The 25,420-nt window shown below is 45.9% G+C and overlaps 1 protein-coding gene across 2 annotated transcripts in view; it reads right to left on the bottom strand.

Moving 5' to 3' along the window:
* Positions 1–1,102: 1,102 nt before the first annotated feature.
* CASS4 (Cas scaffold protein family member 4) overlaps positions 1,103–25,420 on the bottom strand; it is a 44,137-nt gene continuing 19,819 nt past the window's right edge. For both annotated transcript variants that reach the window (XM_012467501.2, XM_012467502.2), the window contains exons 2-7: positions 20,601–21,023; positions 14,146–14,247; positions 9,654–9,734; positions 7,222–8,523; positions 5,645–5,722; positions 1,103–2,086 (exon numbers count right to left, since the gene is read on the bottom strand). In XM_012467501.2, coding sequence (XP_012322924.2) covers positions 1,676–2,086; positions 5,645–5,722; positions 7,222–8,523; positions 9,654–9,734; positions 14,146–14,247; positions 20,601–21,023 — 2,397 coding nt within the window. In that variant the 3' untranslated portion in view covers positions 1,103–1,675. The remainder of the gene's footprint in view (positions 2,087–5,644; positions 5,723–7,221; positions 8,524–9,653; positions 9,735–14,145; positions 14,248–20,600; positions 21,024–25,420) is intronic.

Here is a 25,420-nt window from a genome sequence, read left to right as displayed (position 1 = left end):
ACACAGACCAAAGACTTCTCCAATAAAAAAAGAATACTGCAAATGACGTTTAAAGTCATGATTATATTTAGTAGTATTAGGGTGGTGCCAAAGCAATTGTGGTTTTGGCCATTACTTTCAATGGCCAAAACCACAATTACTTTTGCACCAACCAATATAAATTGTAACAGATTTGAGACAAAATATAAAACTTTTCAAATTGAGCAGTAGAATTTATCAACACAGAATCTGTACTATATGAAATAAATTAATAGAGAACCCAACAGATCACGTTATGTTGTAAATATATGTATCTTTAACTAGGTCAAAGTAACATAGCAAAAATATATATTTACGGGTACAAGACACATACATAATTTGTACCGATCTCACAGAATTAATTCAATTCAAAACAACAACAAAAAAACTTACTATATTTTCTAATGGATGCAACAAAAATTAACCATTTGAAAATAAGTTCTCTTGTGCTTCCCTACTTACTTTTTTCCTGGTACCTGCTGTACTATGTCTGTGTTCTTCAGCACTTTACTGTCTGACTCCCACTAGATTGTAAGTTCCATTCCAAGAGGGCAAGCCCTCTGATACACTGCTACGTCTCTAGCACCTGGAACTTGGCATGTAGTGGGCATCCAATAAATAAGTGTTAAATGAGTGAATTTAAAACACACACATGTCGGGCACGGTGGCTGACGCCTGTAATCCCAGCACTTTGGGAGGCTGAGGTGGGTGGATCACCTGAGGTCAGGAGTTCCAGACCAGCCTGGCTAACATGGTGAAACCCATCTCTATTAAAAATACAAAAATTAGCTCTTCCTTTCTCTGCCATCGTGGTGTGTGCTTGACTCCACTTCTCACCATGTCTTTTTACCAAGACTTTCAGGATTAAATGATTCCTGACCAAGAAACAAAAGTAAAATCGCCCTACTCCCCAGTGGATTCAGATGAAAACTGGTCATAAAATGAGGTACAACTCCAAAAGAAGACACTGGAGAAGAACCAAGCTGGGCCTATAGGAATTGCACATGAGATGGCACACAGGTTTATGCTGGCTGAGGGTCACAATCATGTTACCATATCAAGCTGAAAATATCACCACTACCTGGAGAGTTGGACAGGTTTTATTGGGAATATATTTTTTCTGAGTCCGGTATGAACATATTGGTTGGCTGGGTTCAATAACAAATATGTGAGACTTTTCATTTTAAAAAAATACAAAAATTAGCTGGGTGTGGGGTCGCACGCCTGTAGTCCCAGCTATTAGGAGGCTGAGACAGGAGAATTGCTTCAACCCAGAAGGTGGAGGTTGCAGTGAGCTGAGATCGGGCCACTGCACTCCAGCCTGTGTTACAGATCAAGACTCCATCTCAAAACAAACAAAATCATGCACACATTTAATCAATATAAAATATTATTTCCACCATGTCACTTCAAGCTAATACTGCCTACTCCGCATGTGCTAAACCTCACAAGGTCTTTACCTCATACCTGACTCTCTTTCCTGACCCCCGTGGGGTCAATCAATGCCTTGGGGTTGCTTAGCCACTTGCTCCTACCAGCTTTGGGCACCAGATCTGTTTCAGCTCATCAGTGTATGCCCCGGCTGACTTTTCCCATAGAACAGAGTTGCACAGTTGTGGGTGTGAAGCTACAGAGGAGGAAGGGAGGTAGAATGTCCTCATCCCAATGTCCCTCTGAACTGCCGTGTGTGTTGTTCCAGCTTCTCGGCCTCTGCCTGGAGGTGCCCCAGCGCTGCAGGGCTGGGGTACTGGAGCACGGCATTCTTAGTGGCCAGCGCTACATCCTTGAGCAGGCTGCAGAGGTGACTGCTGCTGTAGAGGATCTCATTGCGCACGTCTCTCTCCTGAGTTTCCTTGCACAGCGTGTCCACCAGCTTCTGTCCCACCATGATGACCAGCTTGCTCTGAGTGATCAGGATATCCGGGGGCTGGCTGCTGCCGAGGCTGCTGAGAAATGCGCTGATGGCTTTGAAGAGCGCCCCAAAGTAGAGCCGGCAGTGTTCAGACAGGTGGGGTTTCTTCTCAGGAGTCTGTTGACTCGAAGGCTGGGGTATAAGAGGGCCAGGATTCTAAAGAAGGGAGGGAAGAAAATAGATAAGAGATTTAATCAATGGGCTGTGGCTGTCTGCCCTTTCCTGCTTTGGCTGGATTTGCAAGACTTTTTTTTTTAAAAAAAAGCATGGTTTTGTTTGGGAAGCCCAATACTGCAGCAGTTATCTATCAAATTAATGTTGATGTTTTCAGAGCACTGTAACATATAAAACATATAATCTTATATTATAATACATTCATATATGATTTCATTCAATCACCTCAATAAACCAGCCATAACAAACCTATTTTAAGAAACACATTGGCAATGACTATATTTATAACTGTTCTTTTTGAGACAGTCTTGCTCTGTCTCCCAGGCTGGAGTGCAGTAGTGCAATCTCAGCTTACTGCAACTTCTGCCTTCTGGGTTCAAGCGATTCTCCTGCATCAGCCTCCTGAGTAGCTGGGATTACAGGTACCCACGACCACACCTGGCAAATTTTTGTATTTTAACTGGAGATGGGGTTTCGCCACATTGGCCAGGCTGGTTTAGAACTCCTGACCTCAAATGATCCACCCACCTCAGCCTCCTAAAGTGCTGGGATTACCAGTGTGAGCCACTGTGCCCAGCTAAATTTATAACTTTAACAATGCAGGAAAACTTGTTGGTGAGATTTAAAATTTTCTCAAAGAACAGATTTAAAAACATTTAAAAATCCTCTCTGGTTTCAATATAGAGGTATACCAGAATCCTCAAAATTTCCAGAAGAAATCAAATACCCTGACCTTCTTGCCTTAATATTAAAATATTTATATTTTCTAATAAGGTTTCATCAAAATTTTACATTCATGAATTTTATTCTCTGGAAAATAGAACCAACATCGCCCCAAATCCTATATACATATACTCTTGAAAGATTTCAGTACCTAACTTAGTGGCCACAACTCCAGGTAGCAATTGAAAGGTGAAGCTTAGAGTAGAGAAAAGGCTGCCTCGGGCCATTCCATTAGTAAATTAGAGATATGGAGCTCTAAGTTTGAAACTCACTTTCTCTCCATTAAATTTCACACGCTCACATTTACCTATTATCCCAAAATCCACACCCTGGAAGCATTCAGACAGATAGGATATAGAACTGATTTTTTTCAGAAGGGGAGTATGTTTCCAGGGGCTGGAGGGGAATTAGACAAGGAGGAGGAAGGTATACTTTGAAGAAGCACGTTCATTATTAGAACTGCATATTTGGAAAATGAAAACAATGATTGTCTTTGTAATTGAAAGTGAAGGAAAGATTGAAATGTCAGTTCAGATGGACTCTTTGGAAGCAGGGAGTATAAGAATGAAGCAGGTCGGGTGCAGTGACCCACACCTGTAATCCCAGCACTTTGGGAGGCCGAGGCAGGATGATCGCTTAACCCTAGGAGTTCATGACTAGCTTTGGCAACATGTGAAGCTCTGTCTCTACCAAAAACGAAACAAAAATTAGCCAGGTATGGTGGTATGAGCCTGTAGTCCCAGCTACTCAGGAGCCTGAGGTGGGAGGATCGATTGAGCCTGGGAGGTGGAAGCTGCAATGAACCATAATCTTGCCATTGCACTCCAGCCTGGGAAGCACAGCAAAACCCTGCCTCAAAGAAAAAACAAAAAGGCAGGGGGCGCAGTGACTCACGGCTATAATCCCAGCACTTTCGGAGGCCAAGGTGGGAGGGTCACTTGAGGTCAGGAGTTCGAGATACACCTTGCCAACATGGTGAAACCCTGTCTCTACTAAAAATACAAAAATTAGCCAGGTGTGGTGGCATGCGTCTGTAGTCTCAGCTGCTTGGGAGGCTGAGGCAGGAGAATCACTTGAACCTGTGAGGCAGAGGTTTCAATTAGCCGAGATCACACCACTGCACTCGCATCTGGATGACAGTGAGACTCCATCTCAAAAAAAAAAAAAAAAAAAAAAGAAGAGCTTAGAAATAACGAGAAGTAATGAGGTAGAGGTAGACATCAGATCATGAGCATTTTAAGTGAAAATATATTAACTGTAGGTAGGTTAAAAATGTGCTACGATTCTTAACTTGGGGTGCTGGAAATGTGTGGAGATAGTTTTGGTTATCACATTGACTAGGGACTTTTGTAGGTAGTGAGTGGGCAAGTTCTGGGATGATGAACAGTTCATCCCACGCAATGGAGAACTGTTCACCCAATGGTCAATGGTGCCCCGGGCTGCCACTGAGAAGTGGTGTCACTCTAAAGCGGGGGTTTTCTAAGTGTGGTCCTTTGACCGGAAGCATCAATATCACCTGCAAACTTGCTAGAAATGCACATTATTATGCTCCACCCCAGACCTACTAGATCAAAAACTCTGAGAGTGAGGCCCAGCCATGCAAGTTTGTTTGTTTTCTTGAGATCATGTCTTGCTCTTGTTACCCAGGCTGGAGTGCAACAGTGTGATCTTGGCTCACTGCAACCTCCGCTTCCCAGATTCAAGCAATTCTCCTGTCTCAGCCTTCTGAACAGCTGGGATTACAGGCTCCTGCCACCACGCCCAGCGAATTTTTCGTATTTTTAGTAGAGACAGGGTTTCACCATGTTGGCCAGGCTGGTCTCAAACTTGTAACTTCAGGTGATCCACCCGCCTCAGCCTCCAAAGTGCTGGGATTACAGGCACGAGCCACTGCGCCCAGCCAGTCATGTGAGTTTTAACAGATGTCATAGGTGATTGTGAGACACTCAAGTTTGAGAACCACTAGTCTAAGGCATATTTAATGTAGAACAAAATAGCATGATTGTTAGCAATATGGCAGGCCCAAAGACTAGTGTTTGGAGAGCTGAGCGTCAAGGGGCCTGGGTTCTTGCCCTAGTTTGCCTCCGAGAAGGTACAGGCCCTCATCCTAATCATTGGCCATCTCTTTGCTTTCCTTCCACCCTCTACGGCATCTGCCCTATAACCTAGGTAAGATTCCCAAGCTTCAGTTATTCAGAGACAATCCTTACAACCTTTACAAGTTCTACTCTTTCCACCTTCCTCTTAACCTCCACTGGCTTCATTCCTTTGCTTTAAATGGACCCTTTTTTTTTTTTAACTTACATTAATTTAAAGGAAACTCTTAAAAATGGTAAATGGAAAACTACTGTCATTTACCACAAATAGAAGGAAACCAGTAAAAATAAGCACAATGATAACATCTTTGATTTTTTTTTGAAGAAAAAAAGGAAGAACATCAAGTGTCAAAGAGGTGTTGGGGATATACAAGCCTCAGATGAAGATTTGCTGTTGTAATCAGTAACATTGAAACAGAATGTCAAAGAGGACATGAGTCAGTCCTGTTCAGCCCTGTCAGTGCCACCCACAGCAGCCTTGCAGAGCACCTAGAGTCATTTCGCTAATGGCTAATGCTTCACTTTCCATTCCCTAGGGTTCATTCATCAGACTCAGTGGTCTCCAGGATTCTCTTGCTAAAATAAAGGACAAAGAATCACAAAAACGAACTTTCGCCCATGTGGACCATGGCTGTCATGCTGAGCTATCCATAGCATGATGAGACATATCTAGCAATAAAGCGCATGAACCAGAAGTTTTAGAGTGAGTGCTATAGCTTACCGTGATTCCTAAGTCTTTGTTTTCATCTAACCTTTGTTCCAAGATAGGTTTCTCTTTCTCTTCTAAGTTTGGCAATGTCTGAAAAAGAAAATCCCTTCAAATTACCAAAGTGAGTGGTTTTTTACACTACTGTGTAACTGTTTAAGAAACTTGAGCATTCTTTCTCATATTTTCTGTTGATGGTTCTGCCTACTGATTCCTTTTCTCAACCAAAGGAGACTTTGGCAGCCCGAAGTCTGAATTTTGCCTATCAACATGGCCTGATATAATGACCCACACAGCTTTGTTTCAAGTTATATATATGTGCATGTAAATTTTAAACATCCAGATTTCTAAAACGTGTTAAAGCTCCTACACCACCAGGCATTTCAGCAGAACACAAAGGTTGGGAATGAAAGCAGGAAATTATCTCCTTGATGCATCCCCCAAGTGACTGGCGGGACTCTTAAGGCTCGTAATCCCTGAACTAAGGCATCTCATTCTATAATGTCTGAACTCATCCAGAAAAGTCTTTTTTTTTTTTTTTTTCCTTGAGACAAAGTCTTGCTCTGTTGTCCAGGCTAGAGTGCAGTGGTGCAATCTTGACTCACTGCAACCTCCTCCTCCTAGATTCAAGCAATCTCCTGCCTCAGCCTCCCAAGTAGCTGGGATTACAGGTGTGCACCACCACACCCAGCTAATATTTATATTTTTAGTTGAGATGGGGTTTCACCATGTTGGCCAGGCTGGTCTCGAACTGACCTCAAGTGATCTTCTTGCCTCAACATCCCAAAGTGCTGGGTTTACAGGTGTGAGCCACCGCGCCCCACCTCTTTCTTTTCTTTTTCTAGAGACAAGCTCTCCCTCTGTCACCCAGGCTGGAGTGCAGTGGCACCATCACAGCTCACCGTAACCACAAATTTGTGGTCTCAAGGGATCCCCCGACTCAGCCTCCCAAGTGCGTAAGCCACCACACATGGACATTTAAAAAACTTTTTTGTACAGTTGGGATCTCACTATGTTGCCCAGATTGGTCTCACCTGCCTCAAGGGATCCTCCTGCGTTGGTTGGCCTCCCAAAGTGTTGGAATTACAGGCATGAGACACCACACCCAGTTTCAGAAAAGTATTTCTAAGAGGAGCTAAAGTCTGGAGGCTGATCAGACCATAAGCAATTTGAAAGAATGTTTCTACTTCCTCTTCCTTTGCTAAGAAACACACTGACAATGACTCAATTTATAACTTTCAAAAATGCAAGGAGACTTGGTGATGAGGTTTTAAAAATCTACTCAAGGAACAGATTTTTACGAAACTTTAAATATTCTTTTTAATTCTAATATCATGGTAAACTTGAACCCCAAAAGTTTTCAGAAGAAATCCAAATAAACTGACCTATCTGCCTACACTGACCTATCTTTGTCTGACTTGTTAATAAGATTTCATCAAGAATTTTACTTTCATAAATTTTATTTTCTAGAAAATGGAATGAACGTCTCCCCAAAGCCTATGCATTCTCAAAAGAGTCTCAACATCTTAGTGGCAACTAATCCAGGTAATAATTGAAGTCTCTTTTTCGATCACTTGGAACTCTGAACTCACCTGTCCACAGATATTTGCTCTATTTTTCTTTAATATTTCAGAAGAGTGTTCATCTTCCCTTTGCTTAGTGGAAGGGGTACTGTTTTGGTATGATTCAGTTTCTCTTTGGGGAGGTTGGATGCATTTTTTACACTTAAATTCTGCATTTGGGGTCAATTGAACAGTCTCATCCTTTTCACAGTTCTGCTTAAAAAGGAGCCTTCCATTGGCAATGACAATGGAGGCAAACCTCTTGATGTCTTCTGGAAGCATCCGTGCCACCATGACAAACCTCTCAAGGTCATCTGGGCTGTTCTGGACATTGTCAGTCACAAGAACTTCCAGAGGCCAGTGGCGATTGTCCAAGCTTTCCTTTGTTTCAAGCAGGATGTGGTAGGAGTTGGAGATTGTCTGCATCTGGTCCCGAATTCTGTTCTGAAGGTGACTGTCAGTGAGGTTACAGGCAGTCCCATGGACTCCTTGGGCAAAATGCAGAAATTCTCTTACAGATTCTTCTATGTGATCAGTGGCCCTGTGGATTGCATCAATGTTGGCCTCCAGATAGTCTCGGAATCTCCACTTCCTACTGACAAACAGCATCAGGCCAGCAACGGAGCTGACCACCTTGTGCTGCAGAGCCATCGCTGTCTCCTTGGCCACATCCAGGTCCAAGAAGAGCTCCTTTGCTGACTCCTCCATGGAAGAGCTGGAGGAGTCATCAGTGGATGTGGTGGAGCACGAAGAAACGACGCTAGCTCTGCTGTCAGAACTAGAAACTGATAATCTGTCGGGTTCAGGAGATAGGGAAGTCGTCCGCCTGGAGAACCATGAGGAATTATGGCCCGTGGAATTCTCTGACACCTCATTGATTTTCGTCAGTTCCTTCCCAGCCTGAGACACACTGGACATTGCTTTAGGGATGTCATAAATGTTGGGCTTGGTGTTCTGCTGTTCCACTCGGGGCATCAGAAAGCTTGAAGGAACCTTGTAGCTGACATCTGTATCCAAAGGAAACGTGTCTCTGGGTGTGAGAAAGCTGTAAGAAGGAATTTCTGGAACACTGAGTTTTTTCTGCATAGGCACCCTGTTGTTCAGTTGTGGAGTGAGGGACCTGGCTCTGCCACTTGGAGGATTGTGGAAAGTAGAGCTGGAACTGGGGACAGTGTGGGGCACTGAATCTTCCGCAAAGCTGATAAGAGACGTGTTTCTGATGCTGGTCTTTCCTGGGGTGTCATAAATCCATCCCGATTTCTGAGGATTTGGTAATGTGCTGTAGCCACCTCTTCTTAAGGTAGTCGCTGATATCAGGGGAACACCCTGCCCCTGTGGAAGAACCACACACAGTGGCCCAGGTTAGTAGCTTTCAAAAGAGGGTGTGAATGCCTCGTTTAAATCTCATCATCACTCCCCTACTCAAGTTCCTTCAGTGGCTCCTCATTTCTGTTACCACTCAAGGTCCTTCACAATTCTTTTGAGCCTCGTTTCTTTCCACTTCTACCACGCCGACCCACCTCGTCTGCCACAACCTGCTTACGAGTCCGGCCACCCAAGCAGCTTACTTTGCCCTGAACTCAGAACGCTGACTCATGCCCCTGTATTTCATTTTGCCCATACTGGTTCCTCTGCTCTAAATGCCCTTGCAACGCTTTCTTTTCCATCCACCAAACTCCTATGCATCCCCCGACATGGCTGAAATGCCAGCCTTCTTGTAAGATATTCCTTAATGACCTTGGGTGTAAGTGTGTCTGTGGGACACATGGTAGAATCATATTATAAACACGGATTACACAGATTTCAAATAAAGTCATTCCCCCAGTACAGATAAACATGTACTGTATCACAGCGTGTCCCTGAGGTCTGGCATAATAAGAAGTGATTATATAACTTTTGCTCTGTGCCAGGCAAAAGGACCTCTGTCCTAGGTCCTTTGCAGGATTACCTCACTTAATACTCCCAACCCATAAAAACAGTTATTAAATGACTTATCTCAAACCACATCATTAGTCCTATTCTTAAACACAAGTGCAATGAGAGGTTTTACCTCAAATGCAATAGGTCTCTGTTATGAGGAATTTGCATTCTAATTTTTGACTAAGCTAATAATATATTTTTTAAATTTTTGTATTTTAGTAGAGACAGAGTTTCACCATGTTGGCCAGGCTGATCTTGAACTCCTGACCTCAAGTGATCTGCCCACCTCAGCCTCTCAAAGTGCTGAGATTACAGTTGCCCACCACCACACCTGGCCAATATTTGTATTGTATAGAGATGGGGTTTCACCGTGTTGGCCAGGCTGGTCTCGAACTCCTGACCTCAGGTGATCCACTTGCCTCAGCCTCCCAAAGTGCTGGGATTACAGGCTTGAGCCACCGTACCTGGCCCCAAGCTAATAACATTTCTGAGAGGATTTCTGTTGCTCGTAACGCCACACTTTAGCACCTCTTTGCACTTACACTTGCTTGGCTGGCTGGGGGATGGAGTCCTGCCTTCTTGGGGCTGGCTGGTATGTCGTATAACTGCTGCTTCTCTGGCTCCTGGGAAAGACCACAAATGCAGACAACTTGGATGTTTCTTTCCTAATGGCTACACATCACAAACCCTCCCGATACGAGTGTTTTTTCCAAAGGAAGACGCAAATTCCTGAAGACATTTTGGTGCTCTTGGTCATGGTACTAACGGTGGAAATCTAGGTGAGAAGTCCCCCACCTTCCTTGTTTAGGGCAGTATGGGGGATGTTACAGTCCCAGGTTTTTCCCATAATAGGGTATACATTAAACAATGGACTTTACACTTTAAAAAGAGACTTCTCAACCAAAGGTGCGGGTGTGGACAACAGAGCGTTAACTGCAGTTGCCTATGTTAAAAAGGGTAGTTTGTCTTCTTTGAGTTCGTCACCCTCCCTTTTGTTTGACACAGAGTCTTGCTCTGTCACCCAGGCTGGAGTGCAGTGGTGCAATCTCGGCTCACTGCAACCTCCACCTCCCAGGTTCAAGTGATTCTCCTGCCTCAGTCTCCCGAGTAGCTGGGATTACAGGCACGCACTGCCACACCCAGCTAATTTTTTGTATTTTTAGTAGAAATGGGATTTCACTATGTTGGTCAGGTTGGTCTCGAACTTCTGACCTCAAGTGATCTGCCCCCCTTGGCCTCCCAAAGTGCTGGGACTATTGGCGTGAGCCACCACACCACCGCACCCAGCCGAGTTCATCTCAAAATTAAGTCAGAGGATAAATGAGACTGAGACCTAATATGTCTGTTTTCTTCCTTGTTTTTCTCAGTAGAAATTTTCCTGTGTTTATCAGTCATAATTATTCTGCAAATATTTAATGCGTGCCTACTAATGACCAGACATTTTATTGCTCTTGTGATGTGCCAGATGACACTACACATCATGAGAGCAATAAAAACAGGGTGTGAGCGACTCATTTGACAAATGTGTGTCTTACCAAGGACCTAAGTGCCAGGCACTGTGCTGTTTTTTTTTTTTTTTTGAGACGGGGTCTCACTCTGTCACCCAGGCTGGAGTGCAATGGCGCGATCTCGGCTCACTGGAACCTCTGCCTCCCAGGTTCAAGCGATTCTCTTGCCTCAGCCTGTCCTGAGTAGCTGGGATTACAGGTGCGTGCCACCGAGTAATTTTTGTATTTTTAGTAGAGACGGGGTTTTAACATCTTGGCCAGGCTGGTCTTGAACTCCTGACCTTGTGATCCACCCACCTCGGCCTCCCAAAGTGCTGGGATTACAGGCATGAGCCACCACACCCAGCTGGCACTGTGCTTCTTAAAAATCTGATTGTCAGGCCAGGTACAGTGGCTCACGCCTGTAATCCTAGCATTTTGGGAGGCCGAGGTGGGTGGATCATGAGGTCAGGAGATTGAGACCATCCTGGCCATGGTGAAACCCTGTCTCTACTAAAAAAAATACAAAAAATTAGCATGGTGCGGTGGCACATGCCTGTATCCCAGCTACTCAGGATGCTGAGGCAGAGGAATTGCTTTAATCCAGGAGATGGAGGTTGCAGTGAGCCGAGATTGTGCCAATGCACTCCAGTCTGGCGAAAGAGCAAGACTCCATCTCAAAAAAAAAAAAAAACTCTGATTGTCACTACCCTGCTCAAACTCCCTCAGTGGCTTGAGATATATATATATATATATGTTATTATATATGAAATGTGTGCAGTAATTTAAAAACATATATATTAGGATACAAAAACAGGTGACAAATTAGCAAAGCAAGAGATCACCAAAACAGGTTTTGCAAAGAAAGAGAGAAACAGCTGGATGTCGGAAGGGGCTTCTTTAGAGAGAGTTGGGCTGTGAGTCTCCTGAGGGTTCTCCTCAGCTGGGAAATGGGGTGGGGTGCAGCGGGGGTTGCCTTTCGCTCCCCAAAAGCAAACCATCAAGTGCTCCCATGGGATCATTCAATGACTTGACTTATGTCCCCTGAGCTTGGGATTACAGTGGATGGGGGCTGACTCTTGCTTGGGAAAGGTGACAAGAGAGAGGCTGAGGACAAAATGCAAAGTGGCACCATTCTGTGATGGCCAGTTCTCAGGCCAGGACCCGGGGAGGAGAGCAAAGCAGTTGCCTTGGGCACAGCATTAAGAGGGCATCAAAAAACTCGGTCACCAAGGTAAATACTATTTTAAATGCAATATTTAAGAAAATCATGATGCAAAAAAATCATGGTGAACAACAGATCAGACTTTTACATAAAGACAGGATCTAGTGGGGCTGGGATTAGAGCAAGGTGAGTGAAGTGAGTCGTACAAGTGTGTTTTCATTGATAACTTTTGTGCCCATGGCAAGTGCCTGTGCTCCTGGAGTCTATCGTGGCAAAGGGGGTTTGTGTGTTTGTCATGGACCAGGCATGGATCACACGAGCTAAGCAAGAGCCAGAAAGGAATGGCTCAGGGACTCTCAGGAGGGTGTGGCTGGAGATGACCTGCCTGCCCCAGAGCTAAGGGAGGAGCCACCAGCCAGAGGAGATGCATCTGTCCACCTGGAGGGACTTCCAGATAAAGATGCTCAGCAAGAAGGTGAGGGGTAGGAGGTGGGGTCAGAGGACATGGCACTTACAGGAATGCCTGGAAGGGAAAGAATCCACTTGCCCCACTGGCTACTGCTTCAGCACCCCACCAACAGAACCAGGGCCTTTCTCCCACACACCCATCTCCCTGCCTGCCTCTTGTGGCCCTGCAGGAGTCTGAGACCACCCAGTGAGTGAGAGGGAATAGAAAGCTGAGATGGTAAACCAGCAGAGAGCCCAGACAATTCCTGGAGCAAGCAGGCCAAGCTGGGCAGCAGGAGCTTTGGCTTTAAATGAACTAGAAAGTTTGATTATTGCCTGGACAAGTAAATTCCTCAACTGAGCCTGGAGAGGCTAAAGTGACTTTTTAAAACAATTTTTAATTTTTATTTTTTTTCAGACAGAGTCGTGTTCCGTCACCTAGGCTGGAGTACAGTTGTGCGATCTTGGCTCATTGCAACCTCCGCTTCCTGGGTTCAAGTGATTCTCCTGCCTCAGCCTCCCTAGTAGCTGGAACTACAGGCGTGCACCACGATGCCCAGCTAGTTTTTGTATTTTTAGTAGAGACGGAGTTTCACCATGTTGGCCAGGCTGGTCTCGAACTCCTGACCTCAGGTGATCCTCTTGCCTTGGCCTCCCAAAATGCTGGGATTACAGGAGCTGCCGCACCCGGCCTAAAGTGACTTGTTACCTGTGAGTGACCAAGAAGTCACAGAACCTGCTTGGAATTTTATTTAGGCTGGAACTGTGGTTCTCAAGCCTGGCTTGCACAGTAGAATCACCCAAGAGCTTTTAAACATCCTGCTGTGTGGGCCCCACCTAGACCTGATTCAATAGTCTCTGGGCTTGGGGCACAGGCACCAGGACGGCTAACGCTCTCAGATGCTTTCGCATACAATGGAAGTTAGGAGCTACTGATCTGGGCAGGGAGAACGCCACCGCAGAGCAGTTTCTTCTGGGCTAAGAAAGAAGTAAAGCTATTTTTTGATCACATGAAGCATGTCTTGCAAATTTGATATTCCACTTACATACAAGCAAGTTAAAAAGAAACAACTAAAATTTCTTCCCCCAGAGATAATCAATGTTGAGATAATCAGTGATAATCCATGTTGAGGCTGTGGTGCACGTCCTTCAAAATATTATTTTAAAAACAATGTGTGTGTAGGCCAGGCGAGGTGGCTCATGCCTGTAATCTCAGCACTTTGGGAGGCCAAGGTGGGCGGATCACGAGGTCAAAAGATCGAGATCATCCTGGCCAACATGGTGAAACCCTGTCTCTACTAAAAAAATACAAAAATTAGCTGGGCATGGTGGCACACGCCTGTGGTCTCAGCTACTCGGGAGGCTGAGGCAGAAGAATCGCTTGAACCCAGGAGGTGGAGGTTGCAGTAAGCCGAGATTGCGCCACTGCACTCCAGCCTGGCGACAGAGCAAGACAATGTCGCAAAAAAAAAAAAAAAGTGTGTGTATATGTGTATGTACTCACACACATATATTAAATAGCTATTATAAATCATGGCTGGGTGCGATGGCTTACGCCTGTAATCCCAGCACTTTGGGAGGCTGAGATGGGAGGATGGTTTGAGGCTAGGGGTTTGAGACTAGCCTGGTCAACATAGCAAGACTCCATCTCAAAGAGAAAAAGAAAAAAAAAATCTATTCTAAATGAAAAGTAAAAATCTCAAAATATTCAGAACTCAAGTAGTCATAATGTTTTCCAGAGCAGACCTGGGCTCCAAGGGTAAAAAGGAGTTTGTAAAGTTGGCCTCTGAGTGGCGATGTGTATTCCGGAGGCTGAGAGGACTGAGCCCCTGGCCTCCCATGGCAATGCTGAAATGAATTGTGGGCATGATGCCAAGAACCCCAGACTCTGGGTGCAGAGGTCTGCGTGGTGCGGGGCCCCTGAACAAGGCTCACCTTCAGGGCCCCGGGGCCCCGGTGCTGGGTAGGCACATCATACACCTGGGAAGGCAGAGTCGGCAGCGAGGCCCGGGCAGGTCTGGGAAGCGTGAGGATGGCCTTGGAGAGAAAGGAGGAGAGCAGAGGGAAAGGAAATGTCACTCTGATGATCACAATCGGGTTCAAAGTCATCTCTCCAAAAGCAGAGACAGCTGGGTGGGCACGCTGAGGGCATCACCCAGCACCCCTGATGCAGGCTTTTCACTCTCAAGACTGAGAACAGCAGGGTGCAGGTGGGAGGCTCCCGGTGGAGGCAGCCTGCCTCATGGGGGGCCCAGGTGTCCTACATCTGCCTCACCTGGGAAGTTCACCTGAGGCAGGTTAACATGCAGATTCCTGGGCCCACGCCGGTTGGATGGAGTCTCTGGGTATTGAGGGAGACCTGGGAACCGGCACTGTTAACAAGCTTGCCAGGTGATTCTAATGTTCTCTAGGGACCAGGAGGCTGTGACTCTGATACTGGGTTATTCATCTACATTCATCTAGCTAGGCTGAGGCTGCAGATGTGCACGTGACAGGCAGAGGGATGGTAAGGATGCAAGGTGGGGGGACTAACAGGGTGTGGAAGGAAACTGAGGCCTGGGAGCTGTCTCAGGACTGGCCACCTGGGCTGAGACAGGGACACACGAGGTGAGCAGATGAACTGCAGCTGGCAGCTTTTGCTGTGGGAGGCAGAAGAGGACCTGGCCATGTGAAAGTGATGGAGAGGAGTGAGGGGGAGGGGAGGGAGAGAGGGAGTGGGAAAGTTTAACAGGGAGCAGTCAGTTAAGGAGTTTGCATTTTATCCTACAAAGGGTGAGATTGAGAATCTGATTTATATTTGATTGAGCACACTTGGCCAGTTATTGCTCAAGCCATTTTGGGAAACGTGGTCTCAGCCATGGAGCCTGGGTCTGTCCATAGGAACTTCAGATTCAACTTAATCCTTTAGAGCTCAATGATGTCGGCTCAGCAGTGGGTACCACACTGGGTGCCACAGAGCAGCTTCTGAACCCAGCCAGGTCCGAGTCACCTAGAAAACTTTAAAAGCATACAGCGGCTGGCTAGGCGCGGTGGCTCACACCTGTAATCCCAGCACTTTGGGAGGATGAGGCGGGTGGATCACAAGGTCGAGAGATCAAGACCATCCTGGCCAACATGGTGAAACCCCATCTCTACTAAAATTACAAAAAAATTAGCTGGATGTGGTGGCGTGTGCCTGTAGTCCCAGCTACTCAGGAGGCTGAGGCAGGAGAATTGCTTGAACCCGGGAGGCGGAGGTTGTAGTGAGCTGAGATCCCGCCACTGCACTCTAGCCTGGTGACAAAGTGAGACTCTGTCTCAAAAAAAAAAAAAAAAGAAAAAGAAAAAGAATACAGCTGCCAAGCTCCCATTCAGAACTCCTGAACTAGAACATCTCTAGGAGGGGCCGAGGAATGGGCGATTTCTTCTAGAGTAGAGGATGCTGTCTGCCAGGGGCTTAATGTCTAAGAGGGAAATGAGATCTGAGCACAGCCAAGGACACAGGCTGGGAAGCAACATAGGACCCGGAAGAGAGAACAGGGTGATGCTGTGGAGTCTCGGACAGGGAGAACGTATTTCCTACCAGGGTCCCAAGGAGCTGTCGCTGAGTAGGGGGCTTTCCAAGTAGGCTCAAGGGCTGGTTAGGGTTTCAATATGCGGAGTGGGGAGCTGGGGGAGGGAAATGCAGGTGGAGGGGCAGTTTCTGAGGACTGGGTCAGGGTCCCTCCATCCATCACAGTGTCCCCAGGACGAAGCACTGGGAATGGCATGTGGTATGTGCTAGGTTTATCTGTTGTTTTTTGGTGAACGGATGTGCAAAGCTTGGATAGTAAACATTAGCACACAGTGTAAAAATCTGTTCCGCCATTCATCTGGCTAGACTCAAGGACGCAGATAAAACAGCTGCAACACAAACAGAATGAACATTTCTTCCAAGGACACGCTGCAGCTGTCACATGTCAAAACAGCAGTGATGACTGCTTTCTTACTCCCCGATAAACTTGGTTCCCTAAAATCCTAGGTTCTCGAAACACAGCTCTCCAAAGTGCTATCAGTAAGAATGAAACATCCCACTCCTGCATGGGGGATCTGAGTCATTGACAGAGAAGCAGCCTCGATCCCCAGGTCCTCATGTGATCCTTCGGACAGGGGTTTCTGGGCCCAGCACTCCCCTCTATCTGCGCTTCATGGTTCCCAAGGAGAGGGCGGCCACGTCCAGCCTGCATGCTGCCCTGTTTTGTACGGAGCCTATCAAGGCACACCTTGGCTTAGATTTTGCCTAAACCCCACCTTTCCCCATCTCATTACGCTGCCTTTTCCTGTTTGTGAGCTGCCCCGTGGTTCCTCTGCTCTGAGATCTTCCTCTCTACATTTAATAAATTGATTTTGTTCTTGGTGGTCTCAGGCTGATTGGTCTAGGTGGACAAGCCCATCGGTGGTTTCCCATTACATTTTGAATGAAATGAAATCCAAGTTTTGTTTTTGTTTTTTTTTTTGGAGGCAGAGTCTTGCTTTGCCACCCAGGTTGGAGTGTAATGGCGCCATCTTGGCTCACTGCAACCTCTGCCTCCCAGGTTCAAGTGATTCTCCTGCCTCAGCCTCCTGAGTAGCTGGGATTACAGGTGACTGCCACCACATCCTACTTCTTTTTTGTATTTTTATTAGACGGAATTTCACCATGTTGGCCAGGATGGTTTTGAACTCCTGACCTCAAGGGATCCGTCTGCCTCGGCCTCCCAACGTGCAAAGATTACAGGCACGAGCCACCTGTGTTGGGCCAGAAATCCAAGCTTCTCACCGGCCCAGACAGGCTCCGTACCAGCCATGCCCAGGGACCTTGAGTGAGTGTCTCTGACCATCGGCTGTCATGTCTGTATCTCCTCCCTCCCAGCTCTCACTTATTTGAACACACCAAGCTTCCTCCTACCGCAGACCCTTTCCAAATGCTGTCCCAAGGCCCATTCCTCCCCTATGACTTCAGGCCTGTTTTATTCTGATGGCTGACTATGGGGTCCGCTATGCCTATAAGAGCACCTCCACAGGGCAAAGGGACTTTCCTGGGTATGACATTTCAAATGGAAGGAAGCCAGCTCAAAAATGCCCAGTGCTTCTTGGAAAACGTAGGTTCAGTGTGGTGATCAGTTAAGGAACATGTTTGAGAAACACGGTTTCGAAAGGTTTAGGGAGACAGAAGGAAACTCCAGTTTAGGAACTAGTGGGTCCAAGAGCAATTTCACCAGGAAATCTGGCCCTTTGCTCTTGAAATACCAAAGAAGGCCTTCTGAATATAAACTGAAATCAAATATGTTCTTTATGTGGGTGGTTTTTTTAAATTAGGCCAGCACATTATATTAAGGAAGTTGCAATAAAAACTAAAACAAAGCTCCAGATAGTGGTTACCCTGCTGGGGAAGTGACAGAGAGAAGGCACTGGGGGCTTCTGGTCTGCTAGCTTTGTTGCTTCTTGGTCTGGATATAAGTTACTGAGCTGTTACTTAGCATCTGTAGGTAAGATTTCAATAAAGTGTTCATTGGAAAGAATGGTGTCAGCCACAGAGTCAGGTGAAAGAAGATCAAGGAATAAGGGCTCTGTTTTGGGGGTGATGGAAGTCATGCTTCATCAGCTGTGTGACTCTGCATGAGCAATTTCACCTCCCTGGGAATTGATGTCCTGATCTGTAAAATGAAGACTTGTTCTAATCTAAAGATATGCAGCGATCTCATCCAGCTATAGAGATGTCTGATTCTGACACAGACGCCTCTCTTAGGACAGCTTAAGAAAAATGACATATTTCCACGTTGACGAATGTTGATTTCGGGCCACTCTTAGTGTATAGACTGTCAACACAGATTTAAAAAACAGTCCATGAAATGAATGGCAAAGCTGTGTTCCAAGCCTGTGAAGTTGCCATGGGCAAACAGTTCTAAATGTTGCGTGTGTCCGCAGTCCCAGCTACTCAGGAGGCTGAGGCAGGAGGACCCCTTGAAGCCGGGAAGCGGAGGTTGCAGTAAGCCGAGATCACACCACTGAATTCTAGCCTGGGCAACAAGAGCAAAACTCCGTCTCAAAAAACAAAATATTTTTTAATTTCTTGCCTGCTTTGTGCTTGGTGTCTCTTAGGAAGAGATGTGGTCTGTGGCTTACAAGCCAGGAATGCCATCTCACTTGGCTTCTGGGACAGCTAGAAGAACTTGAAGAGCAGTTAACAATCAGTTAAGAATTTTCTGATCTACAGAAAAGGCAGTCATCTCCTCCCTGCCCCTGTCATCTAGCCATTAGCCCTGAGGCTAAAACTGCCCAGAAACTACATTTCAAATGGAAGCGGCTGTTGGTAGACCAGTCAACTCTGAGCCACTAGTTTGGTGGCTCATGCCTGTAATCCCAGCACTTTGGGAGGCCGAGGTGGGTGGATCACCTGAGGTCAGGAGTTTGAGACCAGCCTGGGCAACATGACAAAACCCTGTCTCTACTAAAAATACAAAAAAAAAAAAAAAAAAAATTAGCCGGGCCTGGTGGCAGGAGCCTGTAATCCCAGCTACTTAGGAGGCTGAGGCGTCAGAATCTCTTGAACCCAGGAGGCAGAGGTTGCAGTGCCACTACACTCCAGCCTGGGTGACAGAGCAAGACTCCAGGTCAAAAAAAAAGAAGTAAATAAATAGGGAAGGAAGGGAGCAAATGTGTAACTTATAAGTAGGGCAGACATGGAGGGAGCTTAAGGAAGGGAAACAGGGCAGGAAACTCCCCCCGGTGTTTTACTGTAGCCACCTCAAGAACCCTGGTCCGTGGTTAAAGGGACCCCCCTGAATTTCCTTGTGGTTTCTGTTGTTAGCCGCAGCCCGCACAAGCAAGGGCTCAAATTGTTGATGCGCTTAACATCAAGGACAGATCTCATTGCTAATGCCCTGATCAGTTTTCAAAGTTAAATTTCAATAGTAAACTCATCTTTCCTTTCACACGGATGTCAATCTAGCAGTTGACAGTGGACCCCACGTTTCTGAAACCATGTTGTGTATGGTCAATTTTGTTCATGCAACTGATATTTACTGAGCACCATGTAGGAGCCTGGCACTGTACTGAGTGGCATGAGCAGGGGGGAGATGCCAGCCTTTTCTGTGGATCGGAAAATCCTTAACTGATTGTTACTGCTCTTCAAGTGTCCTCTGGTTAACAGAGAACATTGCCTCTGTTTTTCATTCACGGAGAGGAAGGAATTGCTATTGATTTTTTTTGTTTTTTCTTTTCATGGCTTTGGAAGAAATTCAAACTAACTTCAGCTAATGTCACTTGTTCTTAGAAGAAACCTCACCAAAGCCCTGCTCTGAGTCAGCTGCTCAGACAGCAGTTGAGCACAACAGGCCTAGACCGGGGCCAGTTGTTCTAGAAAAGAGAGTTAGAGTCCACCTCGTTGACTACTTCAGAACGTTCCACCAGTTTCCTCCCGGTGTTTGTAGTGAGCGTCTGTGCATGGCAGCTGTTCTTTTTAACAACTGTCTGGTTCTATGTCTTGTAGCCCAGGGAGTTCGAAAATGCAAAGTATTCAAAATCTTCTGAGGAATCAACACTTTCCTGTTTGAAGACAACTTTGGAAGCTGGTATGGAGAAGGCCTGAATGCCGAGGGGCCCATTCCTGGGGCCCCCACAGCAGCACATGCTTCAGGGAGAGTGGCCTTTCCCTGCACACAGACCTTGCCAAGATCTCTGCCGGAGCTGTGGCTGGGTGGGATGGGTCATGGAGCTGAAAGCAAAGCATCTGATGGCTGGAAGTGCCTGCAGTGACTCGGGCCTGTGCACATCTGCTCTGCATCTCATGAAGGCCAGGGCTTTGGGGAAAACAGTGAATTATTTTTCTCCTTCTTTCCTTTAATTCTTTTCCTTATTAAAAAAAAGTTTTCATTCTGCATTTGTTTTATTATTTCTAAAGACAGGGTCCTGGTCGGTAACCCAGGCTGGAGCGCAGGGGGACGCCATAGTAATAGCTTTCTGCAGCTTCAATCTCCCGGGCTCAGAGGTTCCTCTTGCCACAGCCTCCTGAGTAGATGGGGCTACAGGTGCCTGCCACCACGCCTGCCTAATTATTTACTTATTATTATTATTATCAGAGATGAGTTCTAACTATGTTGCCTGAGCTAGTCTCAAACTCCTGGGCTCAAGCGATCCTCCTGCCTTGGCCTCCCAAAGTGCTGGGATTACAGGAATGAACCACCGATCCTGGCCCATTCCACATTTAATGAATGTTCTTTCTCCTCTGTTTTTTAAAAATGGATGCTTTAGGCCAGGCATGGTGGCTCCAGCAATCTGGGCTCCCATTTTGCGCATTTGATCTGAAGGACACCCAAGACTCAAGGGGTAGTTAGGACCCTGGGTATTTCCACAACCCTCAACCTATGTCTAGTAGTTGGAAATGTGCATACCTGTTTTGGAAAGCTGAGAGTCTTTTCACAGATGATTCTGGCGCTGGCAGGAGGGTCAGGGAATTCGTAGACTTGGGCAGCGGGGAGCTGGGGCCCCTCCACCCAACTCCTCATCTGCTCATAAACAGGGCCTGGAGTGGGAGGGTGGGGTAGAGTGGGCACCTGATAGGTCTCCTCTGAGCTGGCAGGAGCTTCTTCCAGGTCTCTCAGGAATGGGGGGCGTAGCCTGTCCGCAGCGACCTCCGTGAGGATTTGGAGGCGGTTGGCAGGGGCCAGGCCTTGCCTCCCATGAAGCAAACACTTCCACCAGCCCTCGCTTTCTGGCACCTGTTGCTCCAGAATGGTCAGGATGTCCCCTCTGCTGAAAGCCAGCTCATCGGAGCAGTCAGGGCAGTTGTCATAAAGTGCCCTGGCCAGGAGTGCCTGGGAGTAGAGGGGGAAGAAGAGAATTTGCTGTTAGCACCATGGCCAGTGACCGCTACACCAATCTCACTCACTTAGAAAGCTTAATGCAAATTCATAAAGCCCTTTCATTTCATTTCTTCCACCCCAGAGGCTCTTGCCCCTGCTCTTTGCCTGATTTGTTCCTTCACATCCTGGGGTCTAAGTGAAATGTCACATCCTCAGGGCAGACTTACCTGTACGCTGAGACAAGTTTGTGTGGTCCTAATATGGTTTTATGGTTCTGTTTTGTTTTTGTTTTTGAGACAGGGTCTCACTCTGCTGCCCAGGCGGGAGTGCAGTGGTGAAATCTTGGCTCACTGCAGTCTCAACCTCCCAAGCTCAGGCAATCCTTCCACTCCAGCCTCCCAAGTAGCTGGGACTACACATGCATGCCGCCACACCGGGCTGAATTCTGCATTTTTTGTAGAGAAGGGGTTTTGCTATTGCCCAGGCTGGTTTCCAACTGGATGGCCCTGTTTTAATTTGTGGAAACCATGACCCTTGTACTTATGTAGTTCAGTGAGCACATGGTTGGGTAGAAATTCCTACCTGTGTACCTTTGAGCAAATTAGCTACCCTATTTGAGCTTCAGTTTCCTCATCTGTAAAATGGTAATAATAGTACTACCTACCTCATGGGGTTCCTGTGAGAATTAAATGGGTGGATATATATATACACATACTATATATGATGGGTTGATATATATATGTACGCCATACATATATCTGTTATATATATTTCAATCTATTATACATTGTGTATACATATGGGTATCTCTCTTTCTGTCAAGTATAGGTGCCTGGCATTTAGTAAGAGTTTGGTACAGGCAGCTGTGACTGTTATTACTATTAGGTTGCTTTTTGTCTGGTTTTTGCTGTTTTCCTTCTGAACTGGATTGGCAGTTCTGTGACTGCTGGGCCCACATCTCACTTGGCTTGTGTTTCCCCAGTGTCAGGCCCAGGCCCAGGTACATAGAAGATGCTCAATCAATGTTCATTAATAAGTGAATGGCAAGAGGCTGGGCGCAGTGGTTTACGCCTGTAATCCCAGCACTTTGGGAGGCCGAGGAGGGCAGATCACTTGAGGTCAAGAGTTCAAGACCAGCCTTGCCAAAATGGTGAAACCCCATCTCTACTAAAAATATAAAAATTAGCTGGGCATGGTGGTGCATGCCAGTAGTCCCAGCTACTTAAGAGACTGAAGCAAGAAAATCACTTGAACTCTGGAGGCGGAGGTTGCAGTGAGCTGAGATCACGCCACTGCACTCCAGCCTAGGCAACAGAGTGAGATTCCATCTCAAAAAAAAAAAAAAAGAAAGAAAGAAAGAAAGAAAAAAGAAAAAAAAACCTAGTGAATGACAAGAGACTCAGGGGATTAGTAACCCGTCTGTAGTCACACAGCCAGGATCAAACCCAGTCTCCTAATTCTCCCACCCATGCTGTTTCAGTAAGTCACACAGTTCTAAAAAGAATCACCTTGTTACCATGGCAGTGATGGCCAAATCCCCTCCTTAATTGAACTTTCCACTGTAATTACATGAAAGCAACTTGTTTCCTTAGGTTTTAAAGTTATCACTTTCACCTCCTTTTTATATCAATATATGTTCATTTTCAGAAAAATGGAGAAATGAAAGAAGAAATAAAAATTACCCATAATCCCACCACTCAGAGATACCAATTCACATCATTTTTGGTATTTATCCTTCCAGTTTTTTTTTTTTTTAATTTTCTAAATAAATTTAATTACATCTGTTACACCCATTAACCCTTGTTGATACGGTTCTTAAAGCAAAAGTGACTAACTCTCCCATTATGTTTGTTGAAAATTATTGTCCTTCTTGCATAATATTTCTTTTCTGTTACAAAAACGGAATTGGAAGACCAATGCTGATAAATACTATCTTACCCAGACAAGCAGGTCTGTGTGGATTTGGGGAAACACTACTACAAGTCTATCTAAAAAGCACAGGCAGAATCAGATCCTTCAAGCAGCCAAAGAGACGCTGAACACGCCCCGCAAAACCTAACACAGCTGAGATCCTAGGAGATCATGAACAAGTTGTAAATAAAACCTACAAAATAAAAGTTCACTAAAGAAAAAGTAAAAATAATAATAACCAAACAGAAGAAAACAAAAGTACCTGCAATGCCGCCACCACAGGTAAGCGCTGTTAATCCTTTGGTTTTTGATCTTTCTAGATCTTTTCTTTTGCATATTTGTTCACATACACATCTAGAGTCATTGTTATATTTTTAAAACCTAATGGCGTAATATGATATACACTTTTATAATCTGCCTTTTTTTCCCACTTAAAAATAAATTGTGAACATCTTTCCATGTCGATAAACATTTTTCTTCAGTATTCTTTAAAACAGTGACACGGTTTTCCATTGTATGGATAAAACATAATTTTGCTTCTTGGTTTTGGACATTCTAGCTAATTGCTGGTGTTAACTATTGCAAACAATGCTGAAATGATCATCTTTACAGCTAATATTGGAAACTCCCCTTATTTATTTCCATGGATAAGTTCTTCAGTGGGAAGTTGGCAGGTGGAAACCATTAGGGCTCTGGATGCTGTCACGTTGCCCTCCAGCAGAGTTACAACCAATTCACACCTCCGCCCACTGTGAATGAGACTGCACGGTTCCTTGTACCCTCATCTACCCTGTGCATTACTTCTGTGTTGGGTGATGTGTTTGTTTAAAAATCTTTGTCAAGGAAACTTGAAATGTTTTCTAGCACATTCTTAGCAGCACCCAGACTACTCAAAACTATAGAATCAGCTGCAGCCCTCATGTCACTGTGGGGATAACCTGCAGGCAACTCGGGGAATGTGTCACCTCCCTGCTGTTCCCCACTTTTTACTCATTTTTTAAAAAAGAGAAAAGGTCCCAAAAGGAGTTAGGGCCACGTGTAGTGTGAGAGGCATTCCTGCCTGCAGAGATTTCCTCTCTACTCCATGGTGAAGCGCAAATCCTCAAGTGAGAGGGAAGATATGAAGCTATCACTTGTCTGAGTCCAGTGAGTGTATGAGATTACACTGAGAAGCAGAGAGCTGAGCTGCAGCTGACAGACTCTGACCGCACTTCCTGGTGTCAGGCACCCCACAGGGTGTCTTCCTGGGTCAGCCAATTGTTCCTTCACAAATTCAGCAAACATTTATGGAATGTTTATGACATATGGCATGTTGTCCTCCTCGAGTTTTCAAGGGACATGAATTTTGATCATGCCACTCCCCTCTCTATGACCCTTCAGTGGCTCCCTACTGCCTTTTGGTTGAAGCCCAAACTGCCCAAACCTTCAAGGCCCTGTGTGATTCTGCCCCTTTCCACGCTTCTAGCCTCATAGGTATCACTTCCTCATTGGCCCCTGGGACGCCACCCTTTCTGAGGACTTGAGTCCATCACACATGCTATTCTCTCTACCCCAAAGCATTTAGCACCTTTCCACCCAGTGAAATTCCCCACATCCTTCCAGACTCATCTGAAATGTCACTTCCTTAGAAAAAGGGCCCCTGACACCCTCTAGACCAAACTAGTTCTCCCCACACTTCTGCTCAACACCTTTGCACATCAGTACTTATCACATTAGGGTTCAACTCATCTAGGATCTGTCTCCTCACAAGAACGTAAGCGCTGGGAGAGCGAGGGCCACACCCTCCTTGCTCTGGACTGCATCCCACAGTCCAGCACAGGGTACGGGATCTTTGGCTACTTGTTGAGTTAGTGAATGAAAGGGAGGCGTGACGTAACGCCCCCATTTTCAAGTCATTAAGAGGTAAAAAGTCACAAACACCAAGATGAGCACTCCTATTTCTGTCTAGAGTAGGGTAAGAGAGAAGCTTTCTGTGACCCTCTGCCCACGCTTTTGGATAACCTTCAGTAAGAACGACCACCAGCATATCCAGAAGATAAACCTCAAGGCATAAGTAGTCTGCACATGGAATCATTAGCCCTTGAATGTGTTAGGAGTGGGTTTCACAAGAATGTGGGTACTGAGCTTAGAGAATCCAGCAGTGATGAAGTATTTAAAGGAATAGAGTTTTGGAGTCTTGTAAAGAGTATTGATTAAAGGTCAAGACTTAGGCCAGGCGTGATGGAGCATGCCTGGAATCCCAGCACTTTGGGAGGCGGAGGCATGCGGATGACTTGAAGCCAGGAGTTCTGGACCAGCCTGGCCAACGCAGTGAAACCCTGTTTCTACCAAAAAATACAAAAATTGTCCAGCATGGTGGCGCATGCCTATAGTCCCAGCTCCTGGGGAGGCTGAGGTGGGAGGATGGCTTGAACCCAGGAGGTGGAGGTGGCAGTGAGCTGAGATTGCGCCACTGCACTATAGCCTGGGTGACAGAGTGAGACTTTGTCTAAAAAAAA

Source organism: Aotus nancymaae, unplaced genomic scaffold (assembly GCF_030222135.1).
Source record: "Aotus nancymaae isolate 86718 unplaced genomic scaffold, 86718_ANA_hifiasm-v0.15.2.pri h1tg000029l, whole genome shotgun sequence".
NCBI lineage: Eukaryota > Metazoa > Chordata > Mammalia > Primates > Aotidae > Aotus > Aotus nancymaae.
Note: the sequence above shows the minus strand (reverse complement) of the source record. Positions and strands in the feature narration are given on the sequence as shown.